General features: G+C 33.6%; 1 protein-coding gene across 2 annotated transcripts; it reads left to right on the top strand.

Annotated features, from left to right (window-relative positions):
- Positions 1-9,233: 9,233 nt before the first annotated feature.
- On the top strand, positions 9,234-17,834 carry MAN6 (Glycosyl hydrolase superfamily protein). Of its 2 annotated transcripts, XM_079003127.1 has the most exons (7): positions 9,234-9,331; positions 15,950-15,977; positions 16,048-16,333; positions 16,414-16,608; positions 16,766-16,888; positions 16,978-17,189; positions 17,260-17,834. In XM_079003127.1, exons 2-7 carry the CDS (start codon positions 15,970-15,972, stop codon positions 17,693-17,695), a joined length of 1,260 nt encoding a protein of 419 aa, XP_078859253.1. In that variant the 5' UTR covers positions 9,234-9,331; positions 15,950-15,969; the 3' UTR covers positions 17,696-17,834. The 2 variants fall into 2 exon arrangements, with proteins under 2 accessions (XP_078859253.1, XP_078859251.1); XM_079003125.1 differs by lacking the exon at positions 9,234-9,331 and having other exon boundaries at positions 15,833-15,977.
- The last annotated feature ends 97 nt before the right edge of the window (positions 17,835-17,931 follow it).

Raw genomic sequence — 17,931 nt, 5'->3', positions numbered from 1 at the left:
GCAGCAGACAGACAGTTCCCGCGCAGGTCAACAACTACTTTAAGGTGAGTTACCTCCCAGTAGCGGTGGGTCTACAGCCACAATGCCGGCCCACCAGTAGGAGTTGTATGTTAGATGATTTTCTTCGTGGTATCATCTAGGTTTGCTACTACCTGATATGTTGTATGCTAGCATGATATATGATAGTAGTAGAGATCGATTATCAGGACCGAAGGGTAGGTTGGGCACCCCAGATTTGTCTGACAGTACGTGATTATATGTTTATATGCTGGCTTGATGTGATATATGAGATAACGGTAGCAGGAGGGGAATAGTCCCCAAGTTCGGTTGTTAGGACCGACGGGTAGGTCAGCACCACAGAATGGCTTGACATGGGTAGGTCAGCACCCCAGAATGGCTTGACACGGGTAGGACGGCACCCCAGAATGGCCGCACGGGTATGTCGGCACCCTAGAATGGTCGTACCGGGTGAGTCGGGCACCCCAAAATTTCCTGGCAGTATGTATGTCATGTGATTGTTTGGTATGTGGTACGTTGGGGGAACTCACTAAGCTTTGTGCTTACGGTTTATAGTTTTGATTTCAGGTACCTCTTCAGCGAAGGGGAAAGAGCTGGCGCGGTAGCGGCACATCATACACACATCTTGTTTTCCGCACTATAATATTGTTCTGGGATTTGTACTCTGTCACTATGGTTGATTTTTCATATTTTGGCTTTCAGACACGTAACATGTTTTAAGAAATGATAGGATCGAATGTTGTTTATTTTCAAATGTTTTGTAAAGTGTTTAATTGAAAATGAAATTTTTGGCCCGTATTTTGGGTTGTTACAAAGGATAATTACCAAAACTCGTTTTTCTTGCCTAAAATCGATTTTTCATGTTTGGTATGGTTATCCTTATCAAAATTAATGGATTTGGTTAAATATAGATGATATACGATTATTATGATTCAAATATTTAACCTAGTAAGTTTGAAAAGTTTCAATTTACACCCTTTATGTTTTATAGTTTAAATTTGAACTTAAAAGTTTTAGTTTTTGAAATTTAAATAGTTAAACCCTAATATTTTGAAAGGTTTCAAAATTTGTCCTCAAGTTTTGGAATTTAAAATTTAATTAAAAGGTATTAATTTTGAAATATTAAATTCTAGAACCCTACTATTTTGAATAGCTCAAATTACACCCTTGTGGATTTTATTAAATTAATTAAGAGTTTAATTAAAAGAGAAAATTAATAAATCCATAATAATATTGTTTTAAGATTAATCAAATTAAAAGTTTAATTTATTAATAGATTAAACCACCTAGTATTTTTAAAGTATAAAATACACCCTTATATTATATAGAATTAAAAGTTTAATATTATATATGTATAAGTAAATGTTCTTTTTTTAACACCTAAAGACCTTCTAGAGCATGCATGGGGAAGAACTAAGCATCAAGATCTCATTTTTATGACTCAAGACCCCTCATTGGGTCTGAAAGGACGAATTATTTTATCAAGAGCATGCCATTTTCAAGAACCACAAGGTTGGGACAAAAATGCCCTAAATGGAGGAATATCTAGATCTACAAGAAAGGAGGATCAAGCTAAGATCTTTTTACCTCCTGAAGGTTGCTAGTAAGGTGAGAATCCCATGTCCAAACTCCTTCCAAGCTCTAATGTCTTTTTACCACCTTCTTCTTCTTCAAGAACACCACGAAAACACACACATGAGCTCAAGGTGCACTCTTCACACTTAGGGTTAGCTAGAGGGGCGAGTTTTATGTGGAGGCTGATGAGAGTATATATATATATATATATATATATATATATATATATATATATCTTAAATTAATTTTTATTTGAAAATATTTTTATTTTACTTAAAATTATAATATGTATAAAAAGTATTTGATCACAAAACAAAATTTACGGATTTTGAAAATATATATCAGTACTAATTTTTATTTGAAAAGAAAAAAATTAATTCGTTTTTAAAATAAAAATAAAAATAAAAATAAAAATATAGATATATACATTTTGCTCGCAAATTAACATTTTGCCATGGGGAAAATGACTTATTAAGGTAACTAACTATTTCAGTTGTCCATATATATGTAATGTTCTTTTTTTTGTACACATTAATGAAACTAACTTGTTTTGTTTGTTCACATTTAGGTAATATGACCGGCTATCACCTGTTTTCACCCGCTTTACCCAATAGCATCGATTGACCTCAGTTAAAGTGAAATATGTGGATTCTTACGTGGACATTACACCCGTTTCTCATTTAATTAGGGTTCAACAAGTTCAATTTGTCCGAAATCACCTCCTGATTAGTATCGATTCATCAAATTGAAGATTAGAGTTTGGAGTTGAAGCTACGTGTTGAAGTCGACTGTAAGATGGCATCCCCATCATTTATAGGTAAGTATCTAACCGTAGATGTTCATTACAGGGGACTATTTTCCCCAAATCCGTTGAAATACTTAGACCCCAAAACAATAATAGTGCGTGATGTTGATTTTGGAGGATTTACATATAAAGGGTTTCTTTTGTGGCTTAGGGATTTAACCAAAGGAAGTTGTAATGATGTGTATTATTGTAGTAGAAAGGAAACCTTAGCTGAGGGTATTATAAGAATCAACAGTGATGCTAATTATTGGGAGTTTGTTGAAGCTACTTATACTCCTGAAACTAAGTTGGATGTCTACATTGACCACCAAAAAGAACCAATCCTTGATTGGGCTGACAATGAGGTGTTATCATATGGTAACAGGTATGATTTGGATGATAAGGAAGAAGAGGATGACAATGATGAAGATGATATTATGGCATATGAACATGAAGTTGATGAAGAAGTCCATACCTTTAACAAAAATGTTGGTGACGATTTTTTAAACAAACTTTCAGGAATTGGTAACCTCAGTGATGATGATGAACCTAATGTTGGGATAGATGATAAGGTTGTATTCCCTGTCCATGATGAGAAACAAGAATGGGATAAGATGGTGCCAGTTATAGGTATGAAGTTTGCTAACCCAATGCAATTGAAGTTATGTGTAACCAATTATGCAGTGAAGAATTGGTATGATTTATGGTATGAAGAAAGTGATCATAACAGGTTACTGGTGAAATATTGCAAAGTTAAGAAGAATAAGAAGAATAAAGGTTGTCCCTTTAGGTTGTGGGCAACCTGGATGACCAATGAAAGGTCATTCCAGATTAAATCTTTAGTTGATAACCATAATTGCTCAAGAGTCTTCAAATTTGGGTCCATTGTAAGCTATAAATGGATATGGAATCATTTCATGATTGAGATACTCCAGAAACCAAAGATGAGTGTGAGGAAATTAAAGGCTAAAGTTAGAAAGAGATTTAATTTGATTGCAAGTGTGGGACAGTGCAGAAATGCTAGGAGGTATGCATTTAAGGAGATAAAGGGTACTTTAAAGGAACACTATGCTAAAACTTGGAGCTATGGAGAGGAGCTAAGAAGGACTAACCCTGGATCAACAGTGAAGATGGATGTGGATGTGATGCTTGATGGAACCACTTACTTCTCAAAGTTCTATGTATGTTTAAAGGGTGTGAAGGATGGATGGATTCAAGGTTGTAGGAGGGTAATTGGACTAGATGGCTGCTTCTTAAAAGGAATTTACAGAGGTCAGTTGCTTGCTGCTGTAGGTTGGGATGCAAACAACCATATTTACCCTCTTGCTTGGGCTGTGGTTACAGTGGAGAGTAAAGAAACATGGAAGTGGTTTGTTGACCTTCACCTTGATGACATTGAAATGGGATGTGGGCATGGATTGACATTAATATTAGACCAACACAAAGTAATGATTTTATCTACTCTCTTTATTTAATACTCAATTTATATGAAGCTTATGTTTTGTTTATAATGCTTACAAGGATTACTTGAGGCTGTCAAGGAAAGGGTGTCTGCAACAGAGCATAGACAATGTGCTAGGCACATATGTGCTAACTTTTTGAAAAAATTTAAGGGGCAACAGTAGTAAACTTTTCTGGTATGCTGCTGCTTCTACTACCCAGGCTAAATTTGAGCAGCATATGAATGAAATCAAAAAGCTAGAACCACTTGCCTATGATTATCTGATGGAGAGGGACCCTAAAACTTGGAGTAAAGCATTCTTTGAGACTGATAGGGCATGTGATGCATATGAAAATGGTGTATCTGAGAGTTTTAACTCAGTCATTGATGATGCCAGGAAGAGACCTCTAATCACTATGTTAGAGGAAATTAGAATTTATGTTATGGAGAGACTTTGTACACAGAAAAGTAAGGGAAGTTCTTGGGGAGACTTACACATATGTCCTTCCATTAGACTGAAATTGTCTAAGATTAAGGCACTTCAAAGGTTAGTGGTTGTACCATCTGGTTATCAATTGTTTATACTTACATATATATGTGTGTCATTCAATTGTTTATACTTACATTTATATGTGTGTGTGGAAAGATTTTGGAGAGTTGTACCATCTGGTTATCAAGAATTTGAAGTGAGGCTTGGATATGATGCATATTCTATAGACCTTGGTAAGAAGACATGTGCATGTAGAGCTTGGCAATTAACTAGTTACCCTTGTGTGCATGCATATGCTGCCATTTCAAACCTCAATAGGGATTCAGAGGACTATGTGTCACCATGGTTGACCACAACAATGTTTGGTAATGCATATATGTACACCATTAAGGCAATTAATGGCAATGATATGTGGTCTAATGTTGATTACATCAAGCCATTGCCTCCCAAAAAGAGAAGGATGCCAAGAAGACCATCAACAAAAAGGAAAAAGGATCAAATTGAGAGGGAACTAAAGGGCAATAAGCATACAGTCTTAAAAAGGGGTATGGTCATGAGATGCAGCATCTGTAGGGAAACAGGGCATAATAAAACCAAATGTCCTCAAAAACCAATTAGGGAATCATCTGATCCACAGCCAAAGTCAAATCAAAAACCAAAGTAAAAAAAAAAGCCAAAAAAGAAGGTATGTGTTCTCCTTTACATTTAGATTACAATATAACAGTTTGTAATGCTAACATTTAAATTATTTCATAACAGGTAAAGTGAAGGTTGAATTGACTCAAGAAGGTGATATGGCAAGTGATAGTGACAGTGAAGTTCAAATGGAGCCTAATTAGGGGTGTGCAAAAAAACCGGAAAACCGAAAAACCGAGCCGATCCGGCCAACCAGAAACCGAAAAAAACCGAATCCGAAAAAACCGAAACCGAAAAAAACCGAAACCGAAAAAACCGAGTACCTACAGGTCGGTTTCGGTTTGGATATTTAGATATCCGCGGATACTCGAACCGAACCGTTGTATATATATATATATATATATATATATATATATATATATATATATATATATATATATATATATATGAGATTCGGTTATATTAATATATTTGATTGTAATTTAAACATCAACGAATTAACTTTTTTTTACTGTAATTCGAATATATTGTGTTTTGTTATGCGTAAATCTAGAAAATCTAGAAGTGAAGTTGGTTTTATGATATCAAATTAATTATCCTTCGTAACCAAAGAATTAGTTTGACGCCACATGCAAAAAAACAATAATTAATAAATATCAAATATCAATATATCAAAGAATTGATGATTGGTTTTATAATATTAAAGAGTTGGTTTATTAGCAAGCATTGATTTTTTTTTTTAAATTTTGTGAGTTTTTTATTTTTAGAAAAGAATTGTTGAAAATGGAGTTTGTAGTTTTGATTGATTATTATTTTTTATATTTAACGGATACCCGTGAACCGAACCGTGGTTACCCGCGTTTATACGGTTCGGTTCGGTTCGGGTTTTTTAGCAATTCAGTTCGGTTACGGTTAGTGATAGCAAGGTACCCGCCCCGTTGTCACGGTTTATAATTTTTTTACTATCCGATCCGAACCGCCCCGTAAACACCCCTAAGCCTAATAGTGAGGTGGAGTCTTATGAAGTTGATTTTGAAGGGGATAGTCATAGATATGAAGATGTAGACCAACCTAAGGTTGAAGTTGAAGCTCAAGGACAGGGTGAAGGTGTAGTTGGAGGGATTGAAGAACAGGTTGAAGTTGAAGCACAGGTTGAAGTTGAAGTTCAAGATGGTGAAGACCAGGCTGCGGTTGAAGTTCAAGGACAGGGTGAAGGTCAAGAAGGTGAAGAACTTGCTGCACTTCAAGATCCATTTGGACAGGATGACCAAGGACAAGATGCAGTTCAAGATCCAGTGGAAGAAGAGCATATGTAACAAGTACCAGCACTTCAAATTCTACAGGGAAAGATAAGAAGGAAACCTTCAGAAAGAATCACGAAGATTCAGATAAGAAAGAAGTGGGAAGGGAAACAGGGGAGTAGTGGTGAAAATCCAATGGAATTGGAATAGAATTTGGCATCATTGACTGGGAATTTTTTGTCTAGTTATATGTGTAGCTTTTGGACTTTTGTCTAGTCATATGTGTTTTGGAATCTTGTGTGTAACTTTTGGCAGTATTGCATGTGTAACTGTGTTAAAAATAACTTATGGCACATCTTTTGTAAACAATGTTTCTTGGGAATCCAATGTTTGCTTTAATTACATTCCAATGTTTGATTATATTACATTCTCATGTGTCATTATATACCATTACAATGTTTAATTATATACCATTACAGTGTTTAATTATATTTCATTCTAATACAAAAGTTCCATTCATTACATCAGAAGCAAAAACATGTAACACAAGTTTGTTGCTTTAATTACATACATAAGCATACACAAGAACAGGTGGACTACATCATTCTAATACCAACCAAGTTTCATTCATGAACTAACAGGTGGACTACATCATTCTAATACCAACCAAGTTTCATTCATGAACTACATCATCCAACAATTATACATCATGAACAACATCATTCAACCCTAATACATCAAATCAACATTTTCACATACAATACAAATGACAAAATCAGTGCCACTTTGTGAGTAAACAACTTCCACTTCACGTTGTCCAATTCTTGTCTATTAACCAAATTGGTGTTGTCTTCTTGTTTGATCTTCATCCTACATATGTTGATTTCATTTTCCAAAGTGCAAATTTTTAAGGTTAGATTGCAGCTTTCTTCTGGTTTCCTCCTATTAGAACTTCTTCCATCTATCCTCCCTTCATCCTCATCCAGTTATTGCCAGAATTTACAATTTGGACTTTTTCCATTCTTGAACAAAAATAAAAAAAATGTTAAATTGAAGGATGAAGAAAAAGAAAGTTGCAACATATTCAACAATATAGATTTACCATCGAGTTTTGACAAACTCTAAATTTTCCTCCAAGGTTGTCAGGAGTTCTTGAAATCTTCACACGATATGGTAAGCCGCAATCACATGAATGATCAGCTTGAAATTCATCTGGTCGTTTTGAAGAATAAGATGAGGAAGAAGAAGCCATCGTCGATCGATCTAGGGTTTAGAATTAGGGGTGGAATCGTATGACACAGTTATAGTGTAATCGAATGAAGACAATATATGCACCATGCCACGTAGGTGCAACGTATTCAAGTCATATGCCAGGTGGATGCCACATAAACAAAAACAGGTGATAGTTGGTCATATTACCTAAATTTGAACAAACAAAACAAGTTAGTTTCATTAATGTGTACAAAAAAAAAGAACATTACTATATATGGACAACCGAAATAGTTAGTTACCTTAATAAGTCATTTTCTCTTTTGCCATATGTGTACGAACTTTTCAAGTTAGGTTCGCCACTTTTATTTTCCTACTAGGTATGAGACTCATGTATTACATCGGTTTATTTCAAAGAAAAAACTAAATGTAAAATTCTAAACATTTGAGAAGTTTGAATTTATAAGAAAAATGAGAAAAATATTGAATTATAAAAATTAAAGTGTTTTTTTTTTCTCTAAATTTAAACAAATAATTTAGATAAATAAATAAAAGAAATTAATGAAGCTTTAATTTAGTAATTTTAAAATTAAAAAGAAAGTTTTTAATTTAGTAATTTTAAAATTAAAAAGAAAGTTCATTATGGAAACTAATATGCATTTATTATTGCATTTAACTATTATATGAAATTTAATAAAATAAAAAAACCATAAAATAACATATGGAATAAAAATTAATTCAAAATAACTACAAAATAATATTTGGCAAATTGAAATGACAAATGACAAAAAAATCTTCATTTATTAGAGTAGATTTCCGTTTCTATAAACTTAATTCAACCATTTTCTTCTTGTCGTGACCAGGTTCAGTAAAATCATCGACGTTTGCAATATTGCATAAAGGAAGGGAATCCATATATATATATATATATATATATATATATATATATATATATATATATATTATATATATATATATATATATATGATGTTCAACTTTTTACATTATTTACTTAGAAATATCCATTAAAATATATTAAGGGTCATCGTCATGGGGACAAAGTGGGTTGAGCCCAACTTTTTTATTATATATTATATATCTTTTTATTTAAAAATAAAACTTATAATAACCATAAAGGTTTTTTTGTTATTTGTCTTGTGCCTTTGATAATAATTAATTTTTCAGGACTGGTTTTGGTCTTCGTCAGCGAGTAGAGATCAAATCAACATATTTGACTCAACCAGTACCCAAATATACAAGTAAGACCGCTTTCTAAATACAATAATGTAAAACAAAGGATAAAAAGTTCAGTAACATAGGTGTTCATTATATATATATATATATATATATATATATATATATATATATATATATATATATATATATATAAGTACGTTTGATATTTTAATAATGTCAAATCATATAAACAAATGGAACGTTTTCTGTAAAAACAATGACTTAGGAGTACATGTTAAAAAAACGAAACTAAATGAAACATATATAAAAAAAAAATATGGGTGGCATTTTCTAGCATTTGGTCAAACATTAGGGTCAAGAATGTGATTTGAAAACAGGTGATCATCTGGAACACCATGACCACCAACACGTATACATAAAATTCAAACATGTTGCATAAGCAAACCTACTAAGTTAAGTTTTATTGTTGTCATAAATAGATATACTTACGCATCCACATCTACACCGATATCTAAATTAGAATTGTCTTTCTCGTATCCATTCAAGATGATGACCTAATATTAGTATATAGCCGACATGGTACCACATCTAATGCATGTTGAACATATATATATATATATATACATCTACTTCACAATTAATATGAGCATTTACAGAAGAGAAAAGGAAAGCAAATTAAGTATATGGACTTTTGAGGAGCTGCTTTGATAGATAAGGCCTATATCGATCTTCATGTTCAGGTGAAATCGTTTGTTCTTATGTCAACCTCTGTGTTATACGATACGATTTGTATTTTCTTTTTGTTTTACAAATATTTTTGTTTTCATTTTCGTTCGCCAAGAAACATGAGTTGATTATAACCTAAAAAATAATAAAAAGTTTTTATGATAAGAATACTTTTAGTTAAAGATTGTTTTATTAATAAACTAATAGGATCGATCTTTAATTGGAGTTTTATTGAGAGTTTGATCATTTAAAATCAACCCATAAAGTTTTTTATTTATTTTTTTATTTTTTATTTTTTATTGGAGGTGATACATTTTTGGGTCGATATATATTTATCACTTTTATTCTACGAAATATTATTTTTGAGTTTCCTATGATTTATAAAATTAACATTTTTTTATTCAATAATGTTCTATTTTTACTCCATAATTATATTTAATTTTCAAAGCTTTATTATTTTTATCAATCAATTTGTTTCATTTTACTCTCCGATATTAAATATTAAATTCGTAATAGTCGATATGATTATAATCTTCAAAACATATCATCAACTATCATACAACGCGATAAAAATAAAATAAGGACTCATGATTAATTAGTACTATTTGTATAAATTTAATGTATTATTGATATATTGATTTTATTTGATATTATTGTTTATTTTTTTTTTTCATAAATATTACATATGTTTAAAAAATAATAAATTAGATGGGATGATTTTACAAAACATTTTATTATGAAGGTAAATTATTTAATTTTACAATAATAATAATAATAATAATAATAATAATAATAATAATAATAATAATAATAATAATAAACTTTTAAAAATGGTCACTAATTGGAAAGAGTTTAAATTTATGTCTCGTTGGTTCATGATATATATTAATAATAAGTAAAATATTACAAAGGGTTATCAAATGTTTTTTATTAAATAGTAAACAAAAAATTTATTGTTACAAAAGATAACAATAGTTTACTTGCATTTTCATTTTACAAAAACTATAATAAATACAGCAATCAACATCAAATTTTATATCACAATTTTATTCATTTATAAAACAAACGTAATATTAAGTTTAAAATTAAATATTTAAATAATGACTTCCTTCGTCGCGTCCTCCAATATGTCGCACCCATGAACTGCCAATATGACTTCCTACGATGTTGTCGATGGTTGAGCGGCGTTCTTTCCTTTTCTTTTGGATTGGGATGGTTTTGTTTTCAGAAAAGTATTTGAATTCTAGCTTAGGTGGGGTTAGGTTTCGGGAACATATATGGGAAGATGCCATAAGTTGGGAAATAGGGTTGGGGTTAGGTTTGCGTGGATAAAATGAGTATGCCATGCCCGGGAAATTGAAATTGGATGGATGAGTGTATATGGGCGTCAAATTGTGGTCGGTAAAATGGTGTTGAAGAATTGAAACAAAAAATGATTCTAGTATGCATGTTGGAACTAGTAACACACGATTGGTTTTGAACGGATGTTAGGGTGGTGTTGTTGGGAGAATCATTTCAAGCCATTTGAATGTAAAATTGGATTGAAAGAAGTAGAAGATTAAGATAAAGGATTGAGTGGAGGTGTGGTAAAAAGTGTTAGAATTGGTTGGGAAGTGGAATGAGGCGTGATGGCCTTCCACCAAGGTTACCCCACCACAGTGCTATCTCAGTCTACCGCACCTTAGACTGGCCACTCATCGGTCTATGGTTTTCAAGGCTTTAAAATTGGTTTCACTTGTCATAAGAGAAAAAGAGTAGGTACTCTAATGAGTGCATTATTAGAGAGGACCCACATATAAGACTACAAGTGAAGAGGTCTTTGTTTTTTCTGGGTCCTTAGTTTGTTATTTGAATAAGTTTATTAGTATTATGTTTAGAATAAGTCTTCAGTTATTTTAGGAGTATCTTTTATTTGTTTGATGTATAGGCCTATATAAGTCCTTTACCTACATTGTCATTTCAATTGAAGAATCAAAAGACACGAATGCCATGATAGTGGATGGCCTTTAGATTTCTCTTTTGATTCATGAGCAAAAATTTAAAAGAGTAACACAGGAAGATGAGGGTCAAGCTCTCAAAGCTAAAGGAAGCAGAAAAAGAGGTCGAAGTGATAAGAAGTGGAAGACTACGGATGAAGATGGGCAATCTTTTAAGATAGAAAGTAGTAGAGGTAGAGGTCGAGGAAGCTTTCGAGGTGGATGAGGTCATGGTAGGGGAAGGCAATAACCTTTCTTAAAAGCCCACATAGAATGTCACAATTGTCTTTATCTTAGACATTTTCAATATGAATGTCCAACATGGGGAAAAAAAGCAAATTATGTCGAGCTAGAGGAAGATGAAGAGCTACTTCTAATGGCTCAAATAGATGAAGAACTGCTCTACAAAAACCAAGTAGAAAAAAGACAAAGTTCAGGTGTCTAATATGCATAACAACATGTGGTTTCTTGACTCGGGATGCTAAAACCATATTTATGGAGATAAAGACATGTTCCAAGAGATAGAAGATTGTAGCAAATGCTACATTAAATATGGAAACAACTCCAAAATGAAGGTTGCTGGAAAGGGGAGTATTAAATTGATTTTTAATAGTGTCGTCTTTAATGTTCAAGATATATACTATGTACCGGATGTAAGACATAACTTGTTAAGTGTTGGACAGATACAAGAAAAGGGAGCCAGTCTACTCATTTGTAATGGGGTGTGCAATATTTATCATCCAAAAAAGGGAGCAATAGTTCAGTCAAAGATGAATGAAAATAGAATGTTCATTTTAATCAATGAACAGTCAATTCAAACAGCCTAAGACAGTGATGAATACTTGCATACAAGCCAAGACTTCACACACGTGTGGCATCAAAGACATGAGCACTTGAACTGCAAAGGATTAAAGCCGATGCAGTAAAATAACATGGTACACGGGCTACCTAAACTAGAAAACCTCAGTATTACTTGTGTTGATTGTCTCTCTGGAAAACAAAATAAAAGTGATATTCCCAAGAAGAGCCAGTAAAGAGTAACTAGCATCCTGGAGCTTATACACGCTGCTATATGTGGTCCCATAGAATTTGTCTCAAACAGTGAAAAGAGGTACCTTTTGTGTTTCATTGATGATTTTAGCTGAAAGGTTAGGGTTCATCTCTTAAGTTAAAAATCATAAGCTCTTGAATGTTTCAAGCTTTTGAAAACATGTGTAGAAAAAGAGACAAGTGGATTCATTAAATGCTTACGAACTGACATAAAGGAGAGTTTACCTCCTCTGATTACAAGGTGTTCTGTGAGAAAGAGGGTATCAAAGGGTAGCTGACTAATGCCTACACACCACATCAAAACGGTATGGTAGAAAGGAAAAGTAGAACAATGATGAACATAGTTAGATGTATGTTGATTGCAAAAAGGGTTCCAAAGCCATTTTGGGCAAAGCTGTAAAATGGACCTTTTGTGTTTTGAATCGTAGTCCAACCATGGGAGTGAAGGACATCACTCCACAAGAAGCACAGATTGGAATAAAATCCTTAGTTGGTCACTTTAAATTCTGGGTTTGCATAGGACATGTCCACAAACCTGAGAACAAAATAAGTAAGCTTGGTAACAAAAGTTTTCCTTGTATTTTTTTAGGTGTCATCAAAGAATCCAAGGGATATCGGTTGTTTGGCCTAGCCACAAAGAAGATCATGATAATCAAGGATGTATTCTTTGAAGAAAACAAAATTTGGGATTGGGACAACAGTTTCAAAGACCAAATTGATGCAGAACTAACATGGGGTGATGAATTTTCTGATGATGAAAGTGATGAAGAAGATGAAAGTACACCACAAGATGAAAATAACACTCAGATAGATGGGGAAATAGGAAACATGTCACAAGGTGGGATAAGTAATACAACATGTGGGAGATTAAAAATACCTCCGGCATGGCTAAGGGATTATGAAAGCGGTGAAGTCCTAAGAGGCCAAGAAGAAACTGGACATATGGCATATATGGAAATAGAAGACACAAATGACCCCATGTATTTTGAAGATGCTATAAAAGAAGAAAAGTAGAGAAAAGCCATGAACAAAGAGATAAGCTCAATTGAAAAGAAAAGACTTGGAGCTTAACTTACTTGCCGAAAGGAGCAAAGAAGGATGGTGGCAAATGGATCTACAAGACCAAATGTGATGAACATGGAGAGGTGATCAAACAAAAAGCCCGTCTTGTGGCAAAAGCGTACTCGCAAAAGGAAGAAGTCGATTACACAAAATTTTATGCACTTATAGCAAGACTCGATACAATACGCACCATCATCGCCTTGGCAGCCAATAGGAAATGGAATGTTTATCAACTTTATGTAAAATTAGCTTTCTTGCATGGTACGTTGAATGAGAATGTATACATTAAGCAACCAAAGGGTTATGAGCGGGAAGGAAAAGAACAAATGGTGTATAAGCTTCACAAAACATTGTATGGACTGAAACAAGCTCCATAGCTTGTTTCAGTCGCATTGAAGCTTATTTCTTGAAGGAAGGGATTGAAAAATATGTTACGGAACAAATGTTGTTTATCAAGAAAGGTAGCGGTGGACACTTAATTATTGTAAGTGTTTATGTAGATGACTTGTTGATTACAGGAGATAACCATTAACTGTTGTTAAGTTTCAACAAAATCCATGATGAAAGAGTTTGAAATGACGGGTCTGGGAAAGATAAGCTATTTCTGGGAATTGAGGTTATACAAAAGGAAGAAGGTTTTTTTATATGTCAAAGGAAATATGCAATTAAAGTTCTGAAAAGGTTTGATATGTACAAAAACAAAGAAGTATGTACTCCAATTGTCTCAGGTTCAAGTCTTACCGAAGATTTACATGGAAAAGAAATTGATAAAACATGGTACAAACAACTTATGGGAAGTCTGTTCTATTTGACTTCCACAAGGCCAAATATGACATATGTTACAAGCTTGTTGAGTAGATATATGAGCTGGCCAACATAAATATACCTCCAAGCAGCTAAAAGAGATCTTAGATACCTTAAAGGGTCTGTGAACTTTGGTATTTTTTATAAACATTCGGCTCCAAGAAAGTTCAGTGATTTCGTGGGCTACATCGACAGTAATCATGCAGGAGATGAGGATGATAGCAGAAGTTGTGTGGGCTACGCCGACAATGATCATGTAGGATGATAGCAGAAGCACAAGCGTGTATGTTTTTATGTTCAACTATGGAGCTGTTTCATGGAGCTTAAAGAACCAACCAATTGTAACCTTATCTTCCACGGAAGTGGAATATGTAGCGGTTGTGTCAGGAGCATGTCAAGCAGTTTGGTTGAAATGAATTTTGGAGCATCTTGGTGTTGATGATGGTGAAATTTCAAACATCATGTGTGACAACACATCGGCTATAAAGTTGTCATGAAATCCAATCTTTCATGGACGAAGCAGACATATACGAGTACGTTATCATTTCCTTAGAGAACTGGTAAATGAAGGTGATATATAATTGTTGCATGTGGAAGTGGTGAACAAGTTGCGAATATAATTACAACATCAATCAAAGCATAGGCATTTGCAAAATTCAGAAACATGATGGGGATGTGTGAAGTCAACAATGTAAGCTGATCAAGTTCTATTGTATTCGGCTTAGGGAAGGGTATGACGAGGTCTTTGTTGTTTATTATTTGAATAAGTTTCCTAGTATTACGTTCAGAATAAATCTTCAGTTATTTTAGTTATTTTAGGAATGTCTTTTACTTGATATATCGGCTATATAAAGCCATTTAGCTCGTTTTAATAAAGCACACAATTTGGGGCTTCAAATTAATTTCTCTCTTTACTCAATAACGGGCCATTCTTTGCTAGAATTTGTAACATACATTGGACAATAATCCTTAAATTAATACATAAAATTTCTCCATGTTTCATCCGGCTTTACATTTGTATTAGCCCATGTTGTCCTAACCTTTCTATTAGGCCCAAATCGTTTTTTCTAATGAATAAAATTTCGTACATACAAAGTAAGACATAACTTCGAATTCACAATGTTAAAGTCATTATATGCTCCTTGACTAAAAACATTTCCTCCTCTATTTGCTTTCTTTGTATTTATCTCAAATAATTGTTTTTTTTAGAAAATTAATGGAAATAATATGTTGTAATGAGACTACCTTCTTCATAACTCTTACTCAATCACGTATGTATGTATATCCTGCGAACCAATTTCTCTAAAAAAATAATTATTTCATGCCCCACAACTTTCACCACTTTTGGATGAATATTAATTAATAATAATCTTTTTTGTTATTTTATAAAAACTACACGTATAGTTAATTTGCAGTAAAAAAACCAAATGGTTAGCTAAAAAGGTAAACCATTCAAATCATAAATACATTAGAGAAAGAGAAACACCAAACCCCGTAATTTCATCATCTTAGCTTCGAAGGTAGCAAAATGGTTTCCTCCAACAACACTTCTCTTGAGTTGCACAGCAAGGATGCCATCATCATCGCCATTATTACACCAAATTATCTTGTTATTTATACTTGTTTCATTACACATTCACCATGTCACCATGGCTACCCATATAACAATTTTCTTCGTGGTTATTATCATTTTGATTTTCAATGGGCACACTAACGGTTTGTTACATGGTCTCAATGAAGGTCAAGTTACTGATACAACAATGCATAGGTTTGTGGATTTATCTTCATTACTATGTTTGTGTTCTAGAGTTTATTTGATTTCATCATTGAATATGCAGGGTTGATTGCAAGGGTGACGTGGAAATAGAAGATGATGCATGGATGATGGTGCAAAAAAGTGGGAACCAATTTGTGGTGAATAATCAACCGTTTTATGTAAACGGGTTCAATACATACTGGTTGATGGTATTTGCTGTGGACAACTCTACAAGAGGAAAAGTTACTCAAGTCTTTCAACAAGCATCTGATGTGGGATTGACCGTGTGTCGAACATGGGCTTTTAATGATGGTCAATGGCGCGCTCTTCAGAAAAAACCATATGTTTATGATGAAGATGTTTTCAAGGTTCTTTTTATCTGTTACGTGTTATCTGTTAGGGTTTTATTCTTCACTTCACCTTCCGACTAATATACGAAAGCTTACAGGCATTAGATTTTGTGGTGAGTGAAGCAAAGAAATTCAATATTAGGCTCATACTGTCGCTGACAAACAATTGGGATGCTTATGGTGGAAAACCGCAATACGTTAAATGGGGGAAGGAAGCTGGTTTAAATTTGACTAATGATGATGATTTCTTCTCTCACCCGACTCTAAAAAGCTACTACAAGTCCCATGTCAAGGCAAGTTTTCTTTTTAACAGACTGTGTGTACTTGATTTACATCTCACATGATGTTTTTAGAGCAGAGTTGTGTTGTTTGGGTCCGCTCTGTAGAAAGAATAACTATTTTGCAGAAACTTCTATATTTTACTTTACACATTGTTTCTTGGCTTTGTAGACTGTGTTGAATCGAGTGAATACGGTAACCAACATGACTTACAAGGATGATCCCACTATTTTTGCTTGGGAATTGATTAATGAGCCGAGATGTGAATCAGATCCTTCGGGGGATAAACTTCAGGTACTCTTTTGGGGTTTAGGGTTTATCGATAAAAAAAACATTTATGATTTGTATGCTTTGAACTAAGTATACAGTACGTAATCATATAGGAATGGATAGAAGAGATGGCGGTCTATGTGAAAACAATCGATCCAAAACATCTAGTGGAAATCGGTCTTGAAGGATTTTATGGTCCTTCAACACCTAATAAGGTTCAATACAATCCAAATACCTATGCTCAACAAGTGGGTACCGATTTCATCAGAAACCATCAAGTTCTTGGTGTTGATTTTGCTTCCGTTCATATTTATGCAGACTCTTGGTATGTCAACTATCAACTATCAATTGTTAATATTGTCTGTGTGACTCACAAATTCAATGGTTTTATTCAGGATTTCACCATCAATATCTAATGATCATATCGCATTCACAAAGTCATGGATGCAATCACACATTGATGATGCCGAGAACTACCTCGGGATGCCGGTTGTTTTCAGTGAGTTTGGTGTGTCTAAAAAGGATCCGGGGTACAACGAGTCATACAGGGACAACTTAATAAGCACGGTGTACAACACATTGTTGGATTCAGCGAAGAAAGGAGGGAGTGGAGGTGGGTCCCTTTTATGGCAAGTGTTTCCTGATGGAACAGAGTATATGGATGATGGGTATGCAATTATTCTTTCAAAATCTCCTTCAACATCAAGCATCATATCGCGACATTCCACAAGGCTCACGCTTTTTAATTCCTTATGCAAATGGAAGTGTCATTGGGGTTGCAAGAAAAAGCATGAGTTTGATGGAGGATTCCATTTCCTTGATGAGCTTTAAACAATGATGGTATTTACTAGTTACTTTTTACCATATGTTACAGTCGTACAATGAATCTACAAACATATGTCACATGTAAGTAATGACGCTGTCTGTTTTATATGATACACCAAAGTAATGCCATATTCCAGTTGTCTCATATCACTACTCGGTTTCAAATTAAGTTTTATTAAATAATTACCAGCTTTTAGTTTTGTTTCACCTAGTTACCTCAAAAAATTTAAGGGTTTTGACAT

The sequence above is a fragment of the Lactuca serriola genome, chromosome 5 (genome assembly GCF_051521515.1).
Source record: "Lactuca serriola cultivar US96UC23 chromosome 5, Lser_US96UC23_V15, whole genome shotgun sequence".
NCBI classification, from domain to species: domain Eukaryota; kingdom Viridiplantae; phylum Streptophyta; class Magnoliopsida; order Asterales; family Asteraceae; genus Lactuca; species Lactuca serriola.
Note: the sequence above shows the minus strand (reverse complement) of the source record. Positions and strands in the feature narration are given on the sequence as shown.